The sequence below is a fragment of the Benincasa hispida genome, chromosome 11 (assembly GCF_027475165.1).
Source record: "Benincasa hispida cultivar pf3 chromosome 11, pf3_genome.v1.1, whole genome shotgun sequence".
Classification (NCBI taxonomy): Eukaryota; Viridiplantae; Streptophyta; class Magnoliopsida; order Cucurbitales; family Cucurbitaceae; genus Benincasa; species Benincasa hispida.
This window is the reverse complement of record NC_143488.1, coordinates 28,842,662-28,861,230: the sequence shown is the minus strand read 5'-3', so window position 1 is coordinate 28,861,230 and position 18,569 is coordinate 28,842,662. Positions and strand designations below refer to the sequence as shown.

Genomic DNA, 18,569 nt, shown 5'->3' with positions numbered 1-18,569 from the left:
TGGTGTTTGTATGTGTTATCCTTTTAACAATCAATGGAAAATAGCATCGCAGAAGGAACAAAATCAGAGCCTTGGCCTCTAAAACATTAGTTCGAAATGGAGGAAACTCTTATTATGTGAACTGTGAAGAACCAATTGCCATTTGCTGGTCTTATCTTCTGCCATTCTTATGTTGTGAACCAATCTAGATCTTTCGGTCTCCAGAATTTGAGTTTTGAGTGGTGATATATACCTTAGAAATTTGATAATTGATTTACCAAGATTCCAAATTGAAATAATAAAACTTCGCCCATCAATCACAACTGATGAGAAAAAAAGAAGAGGTATATGTAGTTTCCAAAAGAACTTAAAAACAAGCTTACAAATGTCTAGGAAAATCTCACTTCTGCCAAATATTGCAGACCAAAAAAATCTGAAAAGTGGGGCTAAACAGGGTTCCAAGATGCAAAACAAAGAAAATGGAGGTTCATACATAATTTACAGAGGAGTTCCTGTTCTCAAAGCATAATACTTCTTTTGCATTACAGGTGCCATCCCAGAGAAGATCGATTGCTTTTGCTTCTTTGGTTTGACGCCAAATATGAATGACCGTAGAGGAACTCTGTTTCGGCTCTCTGAGTGTCTCAGCTGTGGTGTTTCCTGTTTCTTTGACCCAGAAAGTCTGAACTCCTCATTCAACTTTGACAGGTTGGTCTCTACCTCAAGTTGAAGAGATGCTATGTGATCTAAAGCTGCTTGCAATTCATCAGCAACTTTGTTATTCTCTTGTTTCATGTTCAAAACCTCTCCTTGAAACTTTGCAGCTTGATAGCTTGTGAATGAGAAATCATCATCCTCGGCGCTCGCCTTCAATCCGGCTGTTATTTCTTCTTGGATGTTGCAGAGTGATGAAAATCTGTTCTGCAGCTCCTCTTTCAATGCTGCACTTTTATCTGACCAGACGGTAAGTTCAGTCTGTATCTCCCTCAGGTGTTTGTACAATGGCCGTGCTTCTGATTTCAAGGAGTACTTTCCATTGCCACTCTCATCCAGCTTCTTTCCTTTTTCTTGAAGTTTTGTTACTTCTGATTTGAGATCCTGGATCCCAGTTTCAAATTTCTGTATTTGATGGAAGGAAGTGCTGAATTTCAACCAGAAGTCTAAGTTCTCCTCCAAAAGTTCGTCAATTTTCATCCGGAGTCTTTCCTCGATCTCTGATATAGTGGTAGGTTGTTGAACTAGAAGCTTACCGATGTCGAACCCTGAATCATAGGAGATTTGACGAGACAGTGTTTCAGCCTGAGCTGAATCATCCATTGTTATCTGGGGTTCAACATATTGATCCTCTGATGTGCTTGAGGTTTTCTGGTGGTCTGAAGCACTTAAATCTAACATTTGTGTGCTTAGATCCATTGATTCCTTGCTTTCATAGAAACATTTCTGCATAAGATTCAATTTGTGGCGCAAGGATCTGATTTCTTGATCCTTCAATGCATTTGAAGTTTTTAATTCATTTAGCTGCTTTGATGTTTGAAGGTGGTGGTCACGATTTTTTTCATCCATTTCATTAAGCTTCTTCTTGGCATCCTTGAAATTTCGAAGGGTTGTAGTGTACTCAGTTAAGAGGACTTTTTCCCTGTCTTCTATTCCACTCAAGAACAATTGCTGCCAATTTGGCTCTTCTACTTTATCCACTGCTTTCTGTTCTTGTTCTGCGCCAATTGCCTCTGCACAAGTCTTCTCTTTTTTGTTTTGCTCTTTCATCACAACCTCTGTTTTCTCTGAAGGATGTCCTGGATTTTTTGCCTGTTTGTTAATTTCTTCAACTTGACTCATCAGACTACCATTCACACTACCTTCTGAATACTGAGAATTAGCCTTGGTTTGAACCACTTCTGGATTTCTAGCAGAACCATTATTGCCATTTTTCTCGGGACTATCTTCGATGTTCACTAACAAGCCTAGAACAATTGCTTCCCGACTTTTGACAGTATTGTCTGCATCAGATTTCTCGTGACTACCTTTTGAACTTTGTGATGTATCCTGGGTTTGAACAAATTCTACATGACTTCTAGAAGTGACATTCGCATCTGCTTTCTCACAACCACGCTCTGAGTACTGTGAATTACCCTTAGTTTGAACAATCTCTACAGGATTTCTGGCAGAACCATAAGCATCACTTTTCTCGGGATTGTCTCCAGTATTTAGTGACAAGGTTTGAGCAATTTCTTCCCCACTTTTGGCAGCAACATCTGCATCGAATTTATCGCAACTACCTCTTGAACTCTGGGATTTATCCTGAGTATCAGCAACTACTACTAGACTTCTAGAGGTGGCATTAACATCAAGTTTCTTAGAACTGCTTCCCAAATTTGGAGGATCCACCTTGGTTGTTGGACTAATGTTCTCTTGATTTCTGTTCTTACCACTTGCATCAGATTTCTCAGATTTACCTTTGAAATTCAGTGATTCCTCTTCTTTAGAGGATAGCAGCTTTGATGATTTCATTTCAATGTCTGGTTCTTCAATTTGTCTCGTATCTGTTGTCTGGCATGCTTCATCTGATCCCATTTGCTTTGGGTCATCAGAACCTTCATAAGCTTTCAACTTTTCGTCAGGTTGTTTGTGCTCTGTATGTGTTTCATTTCCACCTTGGTTTACACCTGAAAGCCCCTCTGGCTGTTTGAGCTCTGTATATGCTTCACTTGCACCTTGCTTTACAGCAGGAACTTCCTCTGGCTGTTTGAGCGCTGTATGTGCTCCACTTGCACCTTGGTTTACACTTGGAAGTCCCTCTGGCAGTTTGTGCTGGACCGTGCTTATTGAAGAATTTGGCTCAGGCTCCTCATCTTGCTGTATGCTAGGCAATTTATCAGAAAGATGATCTAGATTACAATGTACCTCGATAATTTGGGATTGGAAATTGCTTCTCTCATTCTCAACCTTCTGGTTAAGATTCTGAATCCCACCCAGTTTTTCCTCCATTTCTTTTAGCTTTTGTTGTAGATTTTTTTTGCCATTAATAATTGAAGCCTTGTCATCTTCCAAGGTTCGTATCTGTGTTTGGAGTTCGTCGGTTTCTGATCTTAACTGCTTGACAAGAGCGGTCTGCGAAGACAGTGCGGTTTCTAAGCTGATCACCTTGTTCACAAGCTCATCAATCTTCTCAGCCATTTCTGACATGGTAAGACATGTTCTAGCCTCCAACTGCTCCTTGATTTGTTGGCGCAATTCCTCTGCTCTCTGTTTCTCTTCTGTTGCACTATCAACTTCTTTATTCAATTGGCCAGGTACTTGTTCTTTCTTTACAGGTTCGTTCTTTGCAAGCGACTTATCCTGGCTCGTTTCTTTGCCTTGAAGCTCACCTTTGAGAGAATCTAATCTCTCTCTTACTTCTCTAATCCTTGTAGACTCTATTCTTGCTTCCTCAATTGATCTCTCCTGTTTCTCCTGCAACTGAGCCAATGATTCCTGGCAGGATTTTAAAGCCGCTTTTGCCATCAAATTACGAGCTTCGTCGTCTTCAATAACCATTCCTTCACCATACTCATCTTGCAAGTTGAAAACTCTGTCTTGCATCTCCTTGATCTGATTCTCAATCTCCCAATACCTTGCATGTGTGCTTTCATAAGAGCTCTTCATGAACTCCTTCTCAGTTTGCAGTGCCAAAATCTGTTTCTGCAGCTTGTCAATCTCATTGAGTGCCTCTTGTTTGCTCAAACCAGATTTGGCAACCGACGAAGCTGCGGCTGCCATTTTTGCATTCTTTTTGGACTTCAACTTCTTTGTTGCTGTTGTTATGACAGTCTTTAAATCAATGGGGGCCTTGGGTACTTTTGGGATGTTTCCTTTGGAGATCTCAGGTAGCTTCTTAGTGAATTTAGGCATGGCTTCTTCGTCTTCCTCGTCCATGGAAAACTGAACTTGCTCTGGAAAAACCGAAGCAATTGTGTTGTTTGCATTCTGCAGCTCAGTTGAAATGTGATCATAGCGTTCAGCCAATGCTCTATAAGCTCTATAAGATTCCTCCACGAAGTTTATCAGCTCTGGTCTCTTTTTATAATACATTTCAGCCCTCCTCGCGAATGAATCTCCATCTTCTTCTATCAGCTTCAACACACTTTGGACCTTTTCCTCCATATCTGCAATTACCATAAACTTTCATTTCTCATTGATTTATTGATTAAACTTGAATCAATGTGGATATTGATCTTGTGATCTAATTGCAAATGGGAATTCCTAAACTTTCAGACCAAAGCTTTTAGAATACCCACACCTTGATCTTACCCAACAAAACTTCCATTAAAAAGAAAACAATACAATTCAATATGCAAATCAAATCACAGAGAAAAACAAGAAAACCCAGATGGATAATTCAAGTTTCTAACAACCTTAAACATAGTTTTTTTTTTCTTTCTCATGGATCAGAGAATCTTGAGACATAAATTCATATTGTGATTGATCTTTTAGGGAAAAAAAGGCTAAAGAGAAAGAAAGAGAGATGAACCTAGAAGATTTTGCTCCATCCATTTGGATTGTTTGGTTCTGATGTGGCTTGCCCACCACCATGAATAAGCATTGCTTGCAGCTCTCTGCAACATTTTGTTGATGGTTTCTGATGGATTTTCCTATCTTAATTTGGTTTCTCTCTCCAATTTTCAAACCTGTGTGTTTGTTCTGTTCTGTTGTGTTCTCTGGTTTGATTGTCTCTCTCTCTCTCTCTCTAGGTGAAGAGAGAAGACATGAAATTACCTGGAAACCCTTTGTTAAAGCAGGAAACAATGGAAGAACAGACCTTTCAGAGACAGTTGGGAGAGAATGAAAATGAGAGAGAGAAGAGGAAAGAAGAGAGAGAGAGAGAGAGAGAGAGAGAGGAAGATTATTGAAAATGGATTGTACAAAGCAATAGCCTTTCTTACTAAATATGAGATCATGGAGGAGAGTAAATTTCGCTCCATTAACGTGTTTTTTTTAAAAAAAATTAAAATTAAAAAATCAACTTAAGATCTGCCCACCCTGTCCTTAAATTATTCTCACTTATAAAAGGAAATAATTATGAGTTAAATTACCATCTTAGGTCTATTTATATATTGTCATTATTATTATTATTATTATTATTATTATTATTATTATTATTATTATTATTATTATTATTATTATTATATGAAATAATTGGCTTCAAGACAAGCTAGAACATCACTAGAGGCTATCAATGGTGTACCTAGTCTCTAATGAATCAAATTAGCTAAAGGTGTGTTCGTGAGTCAATACTAAAGTACCGTTATGTCTAGTGATTGACTTATTTGTCAACTTTTCTACTAGTGTTTGTTTTTTATATCTATGAATCCTCTTGATCTTTAATTATATATGCAAAAAGCTAACCATAAGTCATTCCCGCTATTGGAACAATAGGGTGTGAGGAGTCTCGACCTGATCTGTGAAAAGTAAAGAATTGGCCTTTAAAAATGAATTCGACTTTTTTTTTTATTTAATATGGTGACAGAATTTTCAGCCATTGGAATATAAAGGATAATAAAGAAAGAGAATTCTTGATTCAATTCTTAGAAGAAAGAGAGGATATCTCAATTGAGGGAGAGAACCTGAATAATTCAATCTCTATAATTTTTTATTTTAATAATCAAGATACAAAACCTACTTCTTAAGAAAGGTACTAATTGTCTCCATCACTATTCAGAATGACTGTCTACATAATTTTTTTTTTAATCTCCTAGAAGATTTTTGGCATTATTAAAAGTCGACAAATTGTATTATATATATATATATATATATATATATATAATTGGAGATTAAAATGATTAGTATCAAGATATAGTAAATTAATTAAATTTTAAGAAATTTAACCAATATAAAAGAAAATTTAAGTCATTATCGACCACAAAATAAATCATAGAGCCACAAATTGTAATTTCACAATAATTCTTGCTAATGTTTTTTTTATATCCAATATGAGCACACACGTGGCACTTTATTGATGTTGCCACTTGCCAGCGTGGAATTTGCAGGCCTTCCCTTTTCTTTTGCCTTTTGAGTTTTCGACCCATTTTTAAAAAAATTATTTATTTGTTGTTATGGACGTTGAATTCCAGGTGCAAACTTCTGGAAAGGAAAAAGCATTGTTAAATTGACACGGCGGTGTCGCTTTTTCTGTCACCGACCAAAAAAGTTCTAACCACCGTCTTCGATTACTTTAATTAAATATTATTTTGAACAAATGGGATTAGGGTTACTTGTCTTTTAAGAAAACAAATGTTTGTGCCTTTGTGGTAGTAAGGTAATATCATGTTTTCTAAGGAGTTTTTCTTTGTCGGTTTCTTGTTACGGGCGCCTCATCAGTCATCAGGGTGCGTAAATCAAATTCTTCTCGACAGGTATTTCCGTTATGTTTGGATTGTTCCTACGCCAAAGGATGCAATTTGACGTTGGGATTTTCAAAAATAGAAAAATTAGAGAAATATAAAATAGTAAAATTTAATCATTTTCTTTCTTGTCTCCTATTTTGGTCTTTCTTTAACCCACATACTCTAACGTCTAATAGTCACTGCCATGTCTAACTGTTGGTTTATCGTCATTTGGTCTATATTGCAGATCTGGTTGTACATCGCCATAGGTGAGTCGATTTGTCTCTCTCTATCTGATTCACTCTCTCTTCCTCCAACTCTTAGATTTGTGCAAACCAATCCTCATCACCGTCAACGTTAGAGTTTTCCAAATTTTTGGCTATTAGGGGTAAGATTTTGGGCGCTTTAGGTTTTTTTTTTTTGTTTTTAAAAACCCATTAAGTTTTGGTGTTAAAATTGATTTATTCATGAAGTTGGATTCTAGATTTGAGTTTTGTTGTTTTTAGATAGTTTCGATAGACATTGCAGACATTATTATCAATATCTATCACTGACAGATGCTGATAGACTATTAGTTATAGAAACTGATACAAGTCTATCACTGTAGATGTGGATAGAAGTCTATCAGTGTATTAGTTTTCTTTGCTATTTATGTAAATAGTCTGACATTTTTTCTATTTATGAATTTTTTTCTTTGATATTTTCATTATCATTTTACATGTTTTTTATCATTTAAAATTAATTTAATTGATTTTACATTTTTTAAATACAAATTTATATGCCATCAAATTGATTTTCAATGATTTAAGATATGCTTTGGTGTGAGTTTAATATTATATATATATAATTTTTCATTATTTAAGGATTACTCTGAAGCAAGTTGTAGCAATTTAAACTCTAAGCTTTCATAAGTAAATTGATAGGTAAAATATATTTTTAGTCTCTAAAATTTAGAGTTGATATCTACTTGGTTCTTAAAGTTTTAAAATAGACCCTTAGTCTCCCAAGTTTGTAAAATAATTTTAAATAGTCACCGACATAACGTAATAAAATGATGATTAGACCGTTATGTGTTCGTTGGAATGAAATGTTGTTGGCAAATAACCTAAAAATTTAACTAAAAAAAAGTAAGTCCTTGAGTATTTAAAATAATGCGTATTTTTCATCAGGCAACACAACACCAATCAACCAATTGTCGCCAAATTTTTGTAGAGCTTGGTGTTGTCGGGACATTAAAAATGAGTTGATAATGTATATTATAGACCATAAAATCAGTTATATTTATCTACTAAATATTAAGTTTAGTATAAACTATTATTCAATAATTTATGAACGTAAAAATTTTGTAATTATTATTTTGTATTGTATAATTTATAATATAAATTTTAATTTAAAAAATAAATTGTTTTTTTTTTTTTATGAAAGATTCGAATATTTGACCTTTTTGTTGATAATTAATATTTTATATCAATAATTTATGCTCATGTTAACAAAATGAATTGAGCTTATGACCTTAAATACTATTTATTTTCTAACGTTATTATAATTTTCTAAAAAATATATAATTATATACTTAAATTCCAAATTCAACATTTGGATATACTAAAAACATAAAAATATTGTTTTTCAAAAACTGCACTGTTTTGGGTTATAGAATTTGAAAAATATTTCAAAAATATAATTTTGATTGCCTACTAAATAATATAGCTTGTTAAATCTAAAAATATAAAACATAATCCAGAGTTCTTTTTCTAGTTCATAAACAAAACCTTAAAACTTAGCAAGTTCTTTACAAAAATGATTTCTCTTAAACAATTACTTTTTGTTTTGGTACAAATCATGATTCAATTCATACTTAACCTATTTCTACTTAAATTTACTCTAAATAAAATGAATTCTAACAATAAACATTTCCCTCCTAAACAATAAGCTTACTCTTTAGATCTAAATAACTCTCATTATTGAAAATTATCATTAACCCCAACCATAATGAATAGAATAATATGCAAAGTGTCTTTTCTTTTTCTTCATAACAAGAGGGCTAAATATCTCATAAAAACAAACTCCCTCAAGTTGATTATAGACCTTTGCAACTGAGTTGGCCTTAACATGCCACAAAACCATTTGAATCGTTCTTGTTATGAAAACACTCACCTGTAACCAATAATGTTCTATTTTCAAGTAGTGGTACTAAACTCCAAGTATTCTAACTTTGTTGAGTGATAGCACCGTAGAAGTTCTATCTTGGACCTCATAAATCATGTTAATTCAAGGGATCTTATGAGCTTATTTGGTTAATTTGCAAGAAATCAAGCAATGGAAGCAGGTTGGAGCATTTTGGGACAGTGGGGGACAAATGAAGCAATTTGGGTCTTATTCTAGCAACGAGGCTTGACATAGGTGAAAAATCCCAGATGTCCCTATGCAGGTTGTCTCAAAGGCAGAAGCCCAGGCGTCTCGATGCTCTTAAGTAGAAGAATAGGGAAACATTGTTCAATACTGCAGGCATTCTTCAACAACGCATCTCAACATTGCCGAGAGCGTCTCGATGCTCTCACATTTTCTATAAACGAGTCTTTTTCATATGAAATTAAGTTGATTCATTATTCAGAACATGAATGTCCCACAGATTGTTCTGGCAATCATAGAGACAATTAGTAAAGTACCAACAACTTAATAAACAAATAACACACAAAAATTGGTAACCTAGTTTTATGATATACCACTTACGTCTTGTGGTAGTGTATCCTGGAAAAATAAATTCACTAATATGAAAATAAAGCAATTACAACGATATACTTATCTGTAAAGTCATAACAATTACAGTAACACACGTAGAGTCTAACTTAAGTTAATCACCTTGGCTTTCTTTAGATGTGAGACTATTTCTCAGTAGAACTTAGACACCTCGTAAGTATGTGAGAATTAGTGACGAATCACTTAGGTTCCCCCTAAGTGTGAGATTCTTTCTCATCAATTCTTTTATCTTTCCACTATCAAATGAGACCTGCTTCACTTGGTAAACTTAAGCTCCTCCTAAGTTTGAGAACTCCGTCTCCGTTGACAATGCTTTAGGATCATCCTAAGGATGAGAACTCCTTCTCAACCAACGGTAGACTCCCCCTAAGGTCAAGAACTCTTCTCAAGATTGCTTCTAATATCTCAATAACAAGAATACAATATGCTACAAAATGACACTCAACTTCATGCTTCAGACCTACTAGAATTTCAGAGAGCTTCTACGAAGATTATGAAAACACACTTATGTTCGAATCTCACAATACCAATGACAACCCTAGCAAATCCACAAACTTGCTCTTAAATAACCACGGTGAAGAAAGAAAATATTCCTAATTAATATTGGAAGTCTATAAACAAGGAAAACATCCCAAAATAAAATAGATAAGAAAAGATTTTTTTTTTTTAAAAATAATGACAAAAATATGGTTGGGGAGGAAGTTTTTTAAAAAATAGGTGTTTTGGGAAAGTATTGACAGATTTATGGTAGTGAAATCGTGAATCCGGTACACGATTTCCATGTGACATACTCGTGTACCGGGTACACAAGTACCATTTAATCGTGGTCAGCTGACTGGTTGACCGGTCAAGCGAATTCGTGTACCCGGTACACGATTCACTTATAATTTTTTTTTTCATTTTTTTGAAGTTAATTGTTAAAACTTAATTCCTTTATTGTTGCTTATAATTTTTTTTAATTGTTAAACTTAATTATTAAACTTAATTATTTCATTATTAAACTTAATTTTATATTTAATTTACAATGAAAACATCTTGCATGCATATTAAAAAAAAAAAAATACCATGATATTAAAGAATATTTATAATTAGTTCTTTTGAGATTTGCAATTTGAAAATAATACAATGTGGGATTTAAAAACGACCCCCTGGCCCTTACTCCTCATGGGGTTGTCTTCGTATCCCTCTAAATTAGGTTCATCCCGTTGTCGCTGTCGTTTACGACGAATACGTCTTTGATCGGTGTCAGCAACATTGAGTCATCTTGTTTGTTGAATAATACTTTCTACGTTGATCAATATTTGCTGACACATTGAACCCAATTCTTGTAGGTTGTTCTGCACTGAATATTGTTAAACATCGCCGATAAAATTATTCTGTAGAATAAAAAAAAAATATTAAACAATATTCATATTATATATATGAAAAATATCTGATTTGAAATCTCTTACCATGTAGTAATAGTAAACGCCGTGAGATAAATCGCCTCGTGATCGAATTGTACCAGAGAAAGTAGTCGTCTCATACAGCTGGCCTATCTATTAATTCTCCCCGTGCACAACGATCATGTCGTCCATGCCAGTAGGATAAATACTCTGCATGGATTCGATGTCAGTCTTGGTCGTGCTTACCTCTTAAATCGATCTGGTGTAGTTCTAGGAGTGTATAGGACAACGAAGGTATTGTTTGTCGCATACCGAACTGTCTCAGCACATGATCTGGATGATGCCACTCTACTTTATGGAAGCATATAAGAGGGCTAACAGTCAACTAGATGTCTTCATCATTACGACAATAATCAGGTAAGGATGACCAAATCTGTGAGTATGACGTCTAAATAACCTGACAAAAAATAAATAAATAAATAAATAAGTATACATATAAATTTTTTTAAATATTCATTTATATACATATTTACTACCTGATTGGACGTCAGCATTTCGAATGTTTTTCTATACACGAGCAACATATTTGCTGACTGTTCAGAGGCAGCTAATACACCACTCCATCTAAAATTATAAAAAATACAATTAATTTATATTCTTACATAAAATGGTAACGAAATAAATATATAAATAAAATAATACCTGACACTAAGTGGACGGTGATCTGAGGCCTGTAGTTGGACTTGTGGTGCTATAATTGGAAATCGATTATAAGCCTATACTTGTAATAGTATTAGTGCTCCTGCTATTTCCAACGCTTGTGCATTGGAAGCCCGACAAAGTTCTCTGTATAACCATGCAAGACATGCACCACCCCACGAGTACGTACCAGCATGCTCGAAATCAGACAATAATGAGAGGAACATGAGATGCACCAGAGTATTGGACTTGTCGGCAAATAAAAATCCTCCAATAAGCTACAGAATGTATGCTCATGCAGACCTACGTACGCTGATGTCATCGGCATTGGGAGGTAATTTGGGAAACTAGGACGCCAACCAAGGGATACTCAATCTTGATCCCTTCAGATCCTCTGGTAAAATGCCTAAGAGCTCTTCACAAACGTTCTTCCAGTCATACTGTAGTGAGTCTGTCAGTGGTTGCCCGTCCACTCTTAACCCAAATTGTACGGCAACATCCTACAGCATAATAGTGCATTCCCCACAGGGCAGGTGAAATGTGTGGGTCTCTAGTCTCTAGTGCTTAACTAGAGCAGTAATCAGGTGTCAATCAAGCTGGATGAAATCAATCTGTGCAACCCCAAGAAAACCCACATCCTGAACATATGGAATGATGCGATGATCAAATGGGATAGTACTTTGTGTAGTCGCCTCCCTCCTCCGACAACTCAACACTATAGTGGAAGAACTATCTCATACTGTTTGTGAACGATGAGTGTTTTGTTGGTACAATTGGGCAGGATTAGAAGGACCAGGCTCCATTACCTAAATGGTTCAAATTATATTACATAATAGAATCGATAATATAAAAGATACATAAAAAGTACATAAGAAAATACAATTACATAAAATAAGTTTATTAAATAAATTCATTACATAAATTCATTATAAATACATAAAGAATACAAATATATGAAAATTATAAATACATAAAGAATACAATTACATGAAAATTATAATACACAAAGAATACAAATACATGAAATATACAATTACATGAAAATTATAAATACATAAAGAATACAAATACATGAAATATACAAGTAAAAAAATAAAAATAAAAATCCTAATGACCCGAAGACGACGAAGCACCCAGTGTACGGTGTGGACAAGTGCGTCTGTTATGTCCTTCTCTTTTACAAATTGTACATCGTACTTTTTGGCTTGCTTCTCTCCAATCCATTTCATTATGAATTTGTGTACGTTTTGGCCGACCTTGTTCTCTGAGTAAGTTCGCATTTGGATGAACTCTGTAAATGATAATTCTAGCCAATAATTTAGGTGTTGAATTGGATGGAAGCGGCCTTCATAACAATGTTTGAAATTGGATAATTTGTAGCATTCATTAATAAGTGGTAGGTATGTCATATGCATGTAATTACAAATTGCAATTACATGAGAGCATGGAATCTTGAATGATTGCCACTTATTGCAAGAACATGTCTCTTCTTTCAAGCTTAAAACTTGGGTGTGTTGTCCTTTGTAGGGAGAAATCATACTTATGCCAGTTTGTACTTCAAAAGTTTGACTTTCCCTATCAATGGATATCACCGTATGTGCCGATGCTCGTTTTTCCCACTTCTTCAGTTTCTTTAGGGCATATTTTGTATATATGTCCCCACGATCGAGGGCATATTTTGGACAATATTGTGCGATAGAATGTTAGCCTAATGGGTAACATTCTAGCACCTTTAAAAACGCCGTTCATGCATTCAGCTGCATTGCTGGTCATCCACCCATAGCGGTACCCATCGTCATGTGACCGTGTCCATTTTTCTAAGTCAATGTCTGAAAAAAATTCAAGACATTCAGGGTGCAATTGTTTCAATTCTTTCATGCACCGAATGAACTTACGCCTTTGGTGTTGATTTTTGGCCTTAAATACCAAATTTTTTAGTTGCTTCGATTGTATTTTATAATTGAAATTATTGGCAACATGGCGAAGACAATATCGGTGGTACGCTCTGGGTTCACTCCAACCAATTTCTTCATTATTAATTGCAGTAAGAATGCCCTTATGTTTGTCAGAAATCAAGCAAATACCCTCTCTTTGGGTAACATATTCACGCAATGCCCACCAAAACCATGACCAACTGGACGAATTCTCACCTTCTACGATAGCAAAAGCAAGGGGAAATATATGTCTGTTTGCATCAACAGATAAGGCTGTCAATAATTTTCCCTTATACTTTCCATATAGATGAGTTCCATCAATCTGGATTAATGGCCTACAATGGTTGACCCTTCTCTTGCAGGACCAAAAGACCAAAAAACTCGTCCAAAAATAGTCGTACCTAGCACATCAAAAGAAAGGAAAAACCCTTCTCTTGAACATTTCTGACGGTACCAACTCAAGATCTTGTTCACCACTACTGTCGTTTTCAAATAATTCATCCACTTCAACATCGATGTCACTATCTCCATCATTTCCAGGTTCAAGAATTCTAAATCTTCAGGACGCATCGATATATTTATTATGTTTTTTTTCAACTGTTATAGTTGACAAAAAATATGTTAATATGTCAACCCAACAAACTCTAATTTCTAAGTTTTCTAAGTTTAAATCAATCATACATAAACTAAATTATACATAAGCTATACATATAAGATTTCTAAGTTTAAATCAATCCAAACAAATAAAAAAAATATAAGATCAACCCAAAAATATACATAAACTAAATCATACATAAAGCTAAATCATACATAAGCTAAATCATACATAAACTAAATAATACATAAACTAAATCATATATAAACTAAATCATACATAACTATACATAAACTAAATCATACACAAACTATATATAAACTAAATCATACATAAAACTATACACACATAAACTATACATAAACTATACACACATAAACTATACATAAACTATACATACATAAACTATATGTACATAAACTATATGTACATAAACTATACATACATAAACTATACATACATAAACTATACATACACTATACATAAACTATACAAAAATGTAGGAATATACCAAACAAAATTCAGCCCAAAAACATGCAAAAACATACATATAAATACATATCAGCCCAACTAGAGAAAGAAATATACCAAGCAAAATTTGGCAGCCAAAAATGTAGGAAAATCGAGCAACACGACCGCTACAATGGAGGATTCGGTGAGGATCAAATGGAGGACTGAAAGTCGAGCAAAATCAAAATTTTGGAAGATTTCGGTGAAATAGAGGCTTCGAAGAGGAAAATCAACGAGATTTTGGTAGGTAGAAGGGAGGAATCGATGGTTTAGGTGAGGGAAAATGATGATAAACAGCGGTGAGGAATAACAATAGGCATTTCAGTGAGGAAGAAGAAGGGGTCAGGTGGAGCTTTTAAGGCGTGGAAGTCGTGTACCCGGTACACGACTTAGGGTAATCGTGTACCTGGTACACGATTCCCTCAATCAAACCTGCATGACTGCCACGCCTGACTGGGCGTGCCAGGTGGCCAGGGAATCATGTACCCGGTATACGATTTAGGCCTTATCGTGTACCAGGTATACGATTTAAACACCTATTTTTGGGAATACTTTCCTCCCAACCTTATTTTTGTCATTATTTATTAAAAAAACATTATTTTAAAAAAAATCATAAGAAAATAAAATATTGTGCAAAAACAACATCCTATGATAACATCCTTTGAGACATACTTTGAGACAACATCAAAACAACTCAGAAACAAGGTCCATTAATCTTAAACAAATATCTAGCCAATTTCAAAACTCTAACATCATATTTAAGTCATAACTTTTGAAGGAATTAGTCATTTTGGGCTAAGTATGTATTTATAATTTTCTTCATTTTTTTCCTCCTATTTTCATCTACACTCTCAGATTTTGTAGATTCCATGTGGACCTTTGAGCTTAATAGTCCTTACGGTTGGCTAAGGTTAGTTTTCTAGTTGAGTGGTTTAGAAGAACACTGTGCATATTGTGAGGATTTGTTCTTGAGTTCCTATATTTAATTTAATTACTCTCTTTAGCTTATATTCTCAAGCAAACATATCTTTGTGTTTGAATTGATGAGTTATAAATGGGCGCATGATATGTAGTTGTTGAATAAATGATTGTGTTAAAGATTTGGTATTGACCATCTTTTTTAAGGATATTGCGGCAGTTGTCCCATGAGATGTTTGTCATCTTGTCCCTTGCCTTGTCCTTCAAGATGTCTTTACGAATGTTGTTTCAGTCTAAATATATTTTCCTTATTTGGAAAATTTTAGGTGTTTATTTTGCAAGAATTCTTTTCTTCTCAGTTTTCGAACTTAGGTTTGTTTACCTTTTTATATCTTGGGTATATATGATTGTTTTGAGAAGGTTCAAGGTTACACTTTGAAGATCTTTTGAGCTATTGTGTGAGGTTGTTTGGAGAAGTGTTTTCCGTGTATGTCAATCCTTGTGATTGTGAAGCTTCCGCTACTGCTGATCTTGAGATGGTCTTCAGATCATGTTGAAACATTCTACTACATCTTGAGAAGAGATTCTCATTCTTAGGGGAAGCTTAAGTTTTATTGAGATAGAGTCTCACACTTATGAGAGCTTAAGTGATCATTCACTAAGTTAACTATGTGTGTGTCACTATAATTGTCATTTATTTACAGATAAGTAAAACGTTGTAACCGCTTAACTTTATTATAGTGAAATTATATTTCCTTGACACATTATCTCAAAACGTAGGTAGTATTACATTGAACTGGGCTACCAAACTTGGTGTTATACCTCTTAGTATTTTTATTTGTGCTTTACTAATTTTCCTTATAATTACTGTAACATTGCATGCAATGTGTTTTGTTGTATGCCAGATAATAATTCTTTCAATTGGTATCAGAGTGGATCCCATTATTTCTAATGTCTCAATATGTGGTTCTTAAATAGAAGAAATCAAAGAAGGTCAATCTACCACACGTTCCTCGGTGCTTGATGGAACAAACTACTCTTATTAGAATGCTAAAATAACAGTTTGTTTAAGTATATTGATCACAAGACTTGAAAAGCAGCTATAACTGGATGGACTCCTCCTCATATTATTGTTTCTGCAGGGATGGATCCCATAGCGGATGTGGTTTGTCGCTTTTGCTTTTTATTTGGAAGATGAAAATTACAGAATTATAGCTAAGCATACAGAGAACATACATGTTGTTTAGGTTAAGCATAGTTGGGACTAGAAAATACATTTGAAGAACTATTCCTCAGCAAATTCTTTTTTGTCACGGTCTCCTCTTCACAACACTGAGATGCTACCAAAAGATCTTCTCTACTGTTCTCTGGCAAGAGATCGGTTTGTGCTAACCTTCTCTTAAAAAGTGAAAGGGAATTCTATACAGAACTTCTCAATTGAATTTTTTTATTAGAGTGGGAGAATTCTTTTAGAGAGAGGGGAGGTAGTTATCCAGCAGCATTAACCCCCCGCAAAATGCAGAGGTATCGTATTTAAGGAGAGAGGGAAATAATTACCCACTCTCTCCACTTGCTCCATTCCCCTATATAATGGGGAGTTTAATTTAATTTAATAATAAATAAATAAAATAATTAAATATCTAATATTTAATTAAATATTTGAATCATATTCAAATATACATTTCTCTCATAATCTATAGTTTTAATATGAATCTCATTCATATTAATTTAATATTTGAATCATATTAAAAAAATATTAAATCTCCCATATTATATAGTTTAATTTGAAATTAACTATAATATATATATATATACACACACACACACACACACACATTATGTTAATTGTATTTAATACAATTAATATATATTCGCTAAATTAATTTGAACACTTCAAATTATTCTTTTAAAACTCTTGGACCTTGTTAGTTCATAGTGAGCCAGTAAGAGGATCTAATGGACCTACAAATTATAAGCTCCAATGATCTAATTAATTAAACTCATTAATTAAATTAACCAATATTCATTATTTATGGAACAAACCATTATTGACCCATTGTTGCACTTTTATGCATTCTAGAACATATTGTGTCCATGGTATAATCATTACACATAAGTCAATCCTTCACAAGTTGTACGTAATTACAGCTGAGTCAAATGTCCATTTTACCCCTGTAATTACCTCTATATTCTTAAGTACCATTGATCATCTAATGAACAATTTATTATAGTCCAACCATAAATTAAGTCCCTCCCGGGCTAGTGAGAGGGTGAGGTCTCATTGTTCAAGTCCTGGAGTTAACACTTAAGGGAACTACTCATCTACTAGGGAAGGAGTGAATTCCATCTCGTAAAATATGTTCCCAACTCCCTATTCAGTCAAGTCCTCAAAATGGTAGGCTTATTAAGTCGACGACTCGGGTCACTCTCACTCATGCAAATCAAAGGATAAGCCCTTATAGGCATGAATTCATAACTAACTCAAGGTTAAGATCAAGATATATATGATCATCATGTGAAATATTAATCTCGTCAAGTTATAGAGAGAGATTAATTATTTCGTGGTCTAGTCTTATACAAACTAATTATAAAGGATACCTTCGCTCACATGAACGATTTGGATTACATCATTTGTAACATTTACAAAGGGGGTCGTATCCATAGTGTTACTGAAAAGCAACTAAAAAGTACTTTTATTACCTCCAAATTTAGAACTACTATTGCTAGCTTTGTTTAGTTTGATGTGGTTTATTGAGTAACTTCAGAAAACTAAGCATCAGGAGCAATTTGTGAGAAAATGATAAAAAAAAAAAAAAAAAAAACCCAAGGTAAAACTCCCAATTTGAGCAATTACGGGTTGGCTATGGAATTAGGAAGAAACCAAGGATCAAGGGGCAAGAAAGGAGGCAATTTTGGAAGACAATTTTGGAGCCAGGGTTGGACGAGCATTGCAACGCTACTCTCTGATGCTGCAGACCCGAGAGCAATTGGAAATAGGACAGTGTTGCAACGCTACGAACTCTACGTGCAGCTAGCATGATGACAACGTTGCAATGCTGATTTACAGCGAGGGCATTATAAATTCTGTGATGCACCGCCATGTAAAAAAGGAAGAAAATTTAGAGATTTTTAGAAAAAAAAAATTCAAGTTCGTACAGAGGTAAATCAGAGCGATTCTGGGTTGATTGTGACGAGAAGAATTGATCGAGAATGTGCGTTTTTTTGAAGACCAATCCGAAATTTGTGGCGAGAGTCAAGGAGATCGTGATTGGGGTTCGATCCTATTGAGGGGAGATCATTTTTCTACGTTTATATTATTTTTTCTGCCATGATGACTGTGTTGGGTCTTGGAGTCTTTTAGTTTGTAATCTGTACACATTGTTATGAATAAAATAAGAGTTATTTTATTTGGCATTTACTCATATCCAATAAA

At 34.4% G+C, this 18,569-nt stretch overlaps 1 protein-coding gene across 1 annotated transcript; it reads right to left on the bottom strand.

Annotated features, from left to right (window-relative positions):
* Positions 1-303: 303 nt before the first annotated feature.
* On the bottom strand, positions 304-4,987 carry LOC120090645 (protein NETWORKED 2D-like). The gene is made up of 2 exons (XM_090307470.1): positions 4,487-4,987; positions 304-4,121 (listed from the first exon to the last, which is right to left on the bottom strand). Exons 1-2 carry the CDS (start codon positions 4,578-4,580, stop codon positions 478-480), a joined length of 3,738 nt encoding a protein of 1,245 aa, XP_090163596.1. The 5' UTR covers positions 4,581-4,987; the 3' UTR covers positions 304-477.
* Positions 4,988-18,569: the final 13,582 nt, after the last annotated feature.